The sequence below is a fragment of the Zonotrichia leucophrys genome, chromosome 4 (assembly GCF_028769735.1).
Source record: "Zonotrichia leucophrys gambelii isolate GWCS_2022_RI chromosome 4, RI_Zleu_2.0, whole genome shotgun sequence".
NCBI lineage: Eukaryota > Metazoa > Chordata > Aves > Passeriformes > Passerellidae > Zonotrichia > Zonotrichia leucophrys.
In genome coordinates, this window is record NC_088173.1 from 65,378,597 (window position 1) to 65,385,295 (window position 6,699).

At 47.9% G+C, this 6,699-nt stretch overlaps 1 protein-coding gene across 1 annotated transcript in view; it reads right to left on the reverse strand.

Moving 5' to 3' along the window:
- The window catches only part of UVSSA (UV stimulated scaffold protein A), a 47,609-nt gene extending 42,701 nt beyond the window's left edge, over positions 1 to 4,908 (reverse strand). Inside the window, exons 1-3 of the mRNA XM_064711957.1 lie at positions 4,688 to 4,908; positions 4,123 to 4,453; positions 673 to 793 (exon numbers count right to left, since the gene is read on the reverse strand). Coding sequence (XP_064568027.1) covers positions 673 to 793; positions 4,123 to 4,453; positions 4,688 to 4,785 — 550 coding nt within the window. The 5' untranslated portion in view covers positions 4,786 to 4,908. The remainder of the gene's footprint in view (positions 1 to 672; positions 794 to 4,122; positions 4,454 to 4,687) is intronic.
- Between the last annotated feature and the right edge of the window lie 1,791 nt (positions 4,909 to 6,699).

Consider the following 6,699-nt stretch of genomic DNA (forward strand, 5'->3'; position numbering starts at 1 on the left):
AAACACAATTGCATGCATCACATATAACAAATTTAATTAAATAACCCTTTAAACTGCAGCATAATACACTCACTATCTCTGTTGTTCTTTGGGGTGACAGAAATGTGTCTGCTCTGCACATATTGCTCACAGACTCAGGCCCCAGTTACAGTTTCTGGCTGCACTGTGACACTTTCCACAGTTATCCTACACTGTATCCAGGATTCCTGAGCAGACCTTCCTGTATTTCAGGAACACAAGGACTGTATATATAATATAAGTAATGCCACAGGCCAACAAGGCATTGGAAGTCTGTGCCTAACAGAAATTAAGTCACTAGCTGCAAAAAGTCTTGTGGTTTGTTTACTTGGGGTGATGCACTCACACTTTACTGAATTAGAGACCAGATCTTTACTTGGTAACATTTTCTTTCTCTTCCATCTCTTCCTACTGAACTCACAGGACAGTCACTTCTTTCCCCTTTAGGTGAGAAATTCTTTAGGTGAGAGAGATATTCTTCAGGTGAGAGAAAGGGAGGGCTGAGCTCCAAATGCAGTATTCCTGCTTTCTGTGCTCAGCTATTACCTGGGTAGCTATTCTCTCAATTTATTTTATATAACCTTTAAAAAGGTTGCTTTAAAAATGAACAAAAAAACAAACAAAAAATGCACTAAAAGAGGCAAAGCAACCGACCTTCCATTTCTTTTTCAGTTCTTTTGACTTTTTCTTTGTAAATGTTCTCCAGTCGTTTCTGCTTCTCCTCTTCCCTCCTCCTCTCAGCCACAGTTCTGGCATGCACATCCTGAAAATCCACCTAAGGAGGAAATGAAGAAAAAAGTGTAACATTCCTCGTAAGAAATATATAGAAAATCCATTTCCTAAGATCCTTATCTGTGGTGAAAAATCCTGGAACATCAGCCATCAGGCAGAAGCTCAGCAGCATTTCCTTTTATCTCTTCTCCCCCTTGAATCAATAACTGCAGCAATTGTGAACAGAGTTTTTACTCCTACTAATAAAGGACTGTTGAGAATCAATGGCTTTCAAAAGGAAATCATAAAGTAGAAAAACAACCCCCCTAAGCCCCTTAGATTTTCACATCCAGAGTGCAGGAACAAACAGGGCTTTGGGAGACTTCTGTCACAGCACTGGAGACCAGGAGTGAGGGAGAATGAGCAGCAAGAGACAATGCAGGGGAGATATTAAGATTACATGAAAACATCACACCAGGTCCACCAGCAAATTTAGGAAAATTTGTAAGCACTATAACAACCAGTGTATATATATAAAACTCACAAAAAGAACTTTTTAAGAAAGGAAAGTAAAAGCAAAGATCGTCAATTTTATTGTGGAAGACCTAACTTGTGAATTTACAATTACATTGCTGGATTTTGATATTGAGGGAAAATACATTCAGTCTCACTTCCTTATGGCTGAATTATAAATATTAATCTGAACAACTCAAAATGCTGTTTCTTAAAATATTAGCAATATTTGGGGTTTCTTTTTTAGTTTAGTCTTAGAAGGGATTGAAAACACACACAAAAAAAATTCACTCCTGTTTCAAAGAAGGGAGGCTTGATTGCATTAATGCAGAAGGAAACCCTTTTGAAAAACACAGAATTTTCTCTGATTGCTACCACATAACTTCTATGAACTGCCAGACAGACAGTGCTGAGCAAGCCTGCACTTTGCTGATTGTGCAGCCCACAGACTGTCTTGCAACATCTCCATCACAAGCACTCAGTGAAATTTGTTATTTTTGCCACTGCTAGATGATCAAGCGTGTCAACAGCCAGGAGTGGCTCTTATCAACCCACAACAAAGCTTTGGAGCACACAAATGTTTTTGTCTAACAGCTCTCAGAGAAGCTGGCATGGAGGGTCTCCATCAGTTCAGAAACAGGCACACTCCCCAAGCTGGTTTTTCAGTAGGGAATGGGTGGGCAGAAGGGTGGCAGGAAAAAGATCTGGCTTCACAACCTCTGCATCATGCAGAGCACCAGACTGAGCCTTCCTGGTTCTCAGGATCTGAAAATCAGGATCTGATTTCTGCAGGTTTGCACAGCGAGCTGGGAGAAACAGATCCACCCAAAGAGCAACACTGCCCACCAAAGCAGAACAAAGATGCAGAGCCCAGGAAGTGCAGCCACCATTTGCTGCCAGTCAGACTGCAGAGCACAGCAAACCAGGCACAGCTACAGCTTCCTAAAGCACAACTCCTGCCTCCTGCCAGAGCACCTGCAGTGCAGTATCTGCCCATCCTTTCCCACTGTGCCAAAAGGACCATGAAGCCTTTTATTGCTGGCCTGCAATTGTGGAACTAAATGTCTGAGGAGCAAAAAACTGCTCAAGTGAAAGGATGCTGAGCAGCAGGCTGAGACAATTACTGCAACTTGTGTGAAAATACTGGAATGCAGCAGTACCATACTCTGTGTGCATCTGAAATCCTGTTCTGTCATTCCATCCATGCCACAAAGATGCCACAATATGAGTCACGTGCCCAAATATACAAACATTTGGAAGTATGTGAAATATTTTTCCTCTTTCTTCTTCTTTTTAACTTTGAGACTGCAGTTTGAAAATAATTACTTTCATGTATACTGAAGCATTATTTGCTCTTGAAGTCAAACATCTATAGAGGCACCTACTTGGTCCCTATTACTACTGACCTACTAACATTAACAGAGTGGGGAGTTCTCCAGCTTTACACCCTAAAAGAGCAGCAGCTGTCACATTCTGACTGTTTATAAAGTGATTTTGATGATCATTAAGAAAAACCCAACCAAAACCCAACTATGGGCCACACACAGAGCTAGCACACCACCCAGGCTGCCCCATACTACTGTGCCAAACCAGTAAAACTCAACAGTGATGTATTTTGCTACAAAAAAAGTAGACATGCCTCCTCAAAGCTTTTGGTTGCTTCTCACACTTCAAGCACTAAGCTGGCAAAAGGCCTGTTGGCTCACAGCAAGTCTTGGAGTACAAGAGTTACCAAACCACCTGAGATTGCTTCTATTGACATTAATGTTTGTAGAGGAGCTCAAATCCAGCTAGAAAACAGCACAGCTGGTTCAAAACCTGGAGAGGGATCCCCCAGTTGTTACTGGGGAGCAGCCCCTGACCCCAGGAGCACAGACACACCTGCCACACTTCAGCAGAGCTGTTGGACACTTGTGTGGAACTGTATTACATGTTAAAGCCCCCTTGTCTCAGTCTTGCACTGTCATTTCATTTTCTTCCTTTCTTAAACAAGATAAGAAAGGATAATTCAAAGAGAATCATCTTTTGTGAGCAGATGCCAAAATCTGTATAAAAAACCAGCACAGCACAGTTCAGGAGGGAACATCATTAGCTTACTGTGGAACCAGAACAACAGAAATACTTCATGTATCAAAAAGCTCTTCATCTGCTGCTAGGAATCTGAATCTGCCTTTGTGAAGAGAAAGAAAATCAGTCTGTTTACTGAAAGCCTGTTATTATCATTGTAGGTAGTGTGAATGCTAGAACAGTGCTCCAAATTTCACTGTTGCACCTCAGAAGACAGACTAAAGCAGCAGAATGTTCCAAACACAGTAACTTGAGGTGACATCTAAGAGCTAAGGTTTACATGAAATTTCTCTTTCATAAAAGCTCTTTTCTGGCACGGTAACACTGCAGATGAGGATGGCAGGCATGCACACTGACAAAGTTGTAAAATAAAGGGGACCTAGAATGGGGCAGCTCAGTACAGAAATCAAGCTAGTTTAAACTAGCTATGGAAAGATGTAATAGCTGTTTATCCTCAGTTTAATGCATGACCATTGCTGCCCTTCCTAAAAGAGCTCAACCTTGGGGCTCCAGTGAGGAATCAGTGGGTGAAAGCCAGCAGGTGAGCAATACTTGCACCCTGAAAAAGGCACAGCCCAGCCATGAGTACAGAACAGAGTTTTAAATACCTACAGTACTGCAAGATGAACAGAAAGCCTGGGGTTTGTTTTCCAAAGACCATCCTCAACACAAGGTCTCCTACAGGCAATGTAGTTTCCTTGTAGTTTCCTACAGCTTTCTCTTTTTTTTTACCATTTATTGGTTTCCTTACTTTGAACATCTCCTGGTAATCACCACTTAATACCACACAGTGGAGTAAAAAACGCCGAGTACCTTCTTGTTCTGCTTTAGGAAGTGGTATCCCAGGGAGAGCTGCTTGTAGGCCTCCCCGTATTTCTCGTGCCAGTCCTGCACCGCCTTGATGGCCGCTTTCCTCAGCTTCTGCGCCACCTCCTTGGGCGGGGGCAGCGGCTGCTCGTGGTCGATGCCCACGGTGAGCTCCAGGAACTCCTGGAAGTTGGAGATGAGCAGCGTCCTGAAGTGGTGGGACCTGGCGAACAGCTCCTGCAGCACCTGGAAGGCGGAGAAGCGCATCTCGGCGTGCTCCTCGCGGAGCCGCGTCAGCAGCAGGTGGTACGCGTGGCCGATGTGCTCCTCCGACGACCTGAGCGCGGGGACAACGAACGAAAAGGAGGGGGAGATATTTAAAAAGACGCTCAGCACGTAAAAGCATAAGCCTGGGGACGCAATTTATTTTAAATTTTAAGTGAACAGCTTCTGTGCTGGCAGCACCCAGTCCCCACAGCAGGCCCCAGAACAGCGCTCTGAGCTGCTCCACCCGGGACCGCCGACCTGGGGACAACAGCGGGCCCGGCTCTGCCCCTCCCTCCGGCCGTACTTGCAGATCTTCTTCAGCTCCTTCATCCTGCCGGGCTCCAGCTGCGGCTCCCCCGACGTGGTGAGCTCCTCCACCAGCTCAGCCAGACGCTGCTCCATCTCCGCCGGCACCGGAGCTGCCGGGACACCCGCTCCGAGGGTCCCTCAAGCCGGGAGAGCCCCGGCCGGGAACCACCAGCGCCGACGGGCCCGGCCGCGGCTGGGCGGCGCCATCTTCCGGCCCTCGGCGGAGCCCCGCCCCTGAGAGAGCCCCGCCCCCGATGGAACCCCGCCCCTCACACGGAACCGCCTCTCGCGTAGGCCCCGCCCCTCAGGGGACACCCCCCTTGTGGAGCCACGCCCACATGGAACCACGCCCATAGAGTGCTGAGCCCGCGCTCCTCCCCATTGACCACGCCCTCATACGAGCCCCGCCTCCTTGGGGTGCTGCTCCCCCCGCACCGGCGGGTGGTACCTTCCTCCCCCCCCTCCCGGCACCTACCATCTCCCCCGCCCATGTGACGTGCCGGCAGCCGGAAGCGCGGCCGGGGATAGGCAGGGGAAGCTTAAGGCCGCGCCGTTTGTGTAGGGTGTTTAACGGAGCCGTCGTTTGTGTGAGGGTTGTTTTACCCCGGCTACGTTTGTGTGAGGGGGTGTTGTGTTTAACCCGAGTCCGTCGGTTTTGTGTGAGGGGGTGTTGTGTTTAACCCGAGCCCACCGGTTTTGTGTGAGGGGGTGTTGTATTTAACCCGAGCCCGCCTGGAGGGGCGAGCAGCCGCCACACAGCGCCCCTGCTTATCACAGAGTCACTTACACCTCCGAATCATTGACACCAACCAAACATCACCGCTCTAGTCTTTCCTTAAACAGCTCCCTGGGCAGCCCGTGCTGAGGTGCAATCAGCCTTTCTGTGAAGAAATTCCTCCTGATGTCCAACCTAAACGTCCCCTGGCGCGCCTTAGAACCTTGTCCTCTCGTCCTGTCGCTGTTTGCCTGGCGGCAGAGCCCGATCCCCTCCTGGCCTCCAGCTCCTGACAGGGAATTGCAGAGATCCACAGGGTCCCCCTGAGCCTCCTGTGCGCCCCCTCAGCCGCTCCTCGCAGCCCTTGTGCTCCAGAGCCTTCCCCAGCCCCGTCCCGATCCCTGGGCAGCCTCCAGCACCTCAGGCTCCTTCTGGTCGTGAGGGGCCCGACCCTGGGCGCCGCTGCAGCGCCACAAAAGTGTCCCAAAAGTGTCCTTGTGTGCCACCCGCACAGGTCCGGTTCTGCTGTGGGCACCGTGAGGCTGCCCTGGGTTCGCGGCTGGCAGAACCTGCAGCTCTGGGTCCCCTGCAGACCCCCGGCTCTGAGCGTGCTGCTGAACCACTGGGAACGAACAAGACCGTGCAGATACCCCCACTTTGAACAGCCTAAAGAAAACAGACATCTAAACTGTCTCATCCCGTTTGAGGATGTCAGCTAAATGACAGGTATTTCCTTTAATCCTCAGTTCAGGCAGGTGTTGGAAGCCGTTTGTGTGGATTGGTGTTGCAGCTGTGTCTGCTGGCTCCTGTGGTGGGGAAAGATGGCACTGAACAATTGGAATAGACTGTGAAAAATGCCAATTTTATGATTGGCTCTTTGCAAATATTAAAATGAATATTATATGTGTTATGTTAGAAAGTTATGCTGTATTTTCTTAAGTAGTGTGTTAAATATAGTTTTAGGTTATAAGATAATGTTAAAATAGAAACTATGCTATGTAAGAATCTTTATTTAAAGAGAGGTCTCACACCAAGGTAGCAGCCACAGGACACCTAAATCTTTCAGAGAAAAAGAATTTATTGCTCTCTAATCAGAAGAAGCTAACTTCTTCGTGCCTCACTCAGTCCTGAAGACGTGGTTAGGATTCAGAGGAAGAAGTTGACACTGACCAGGGAGAATCCTTTGTTTGAATGGAATTTATGCATCATGTATGAGGTGTATGAATATGCAACAGGTTATTGTTTTTAAGGGTTAATCCTCTGTTAACGTGGGTCCTTTTTCAGGCCTATTT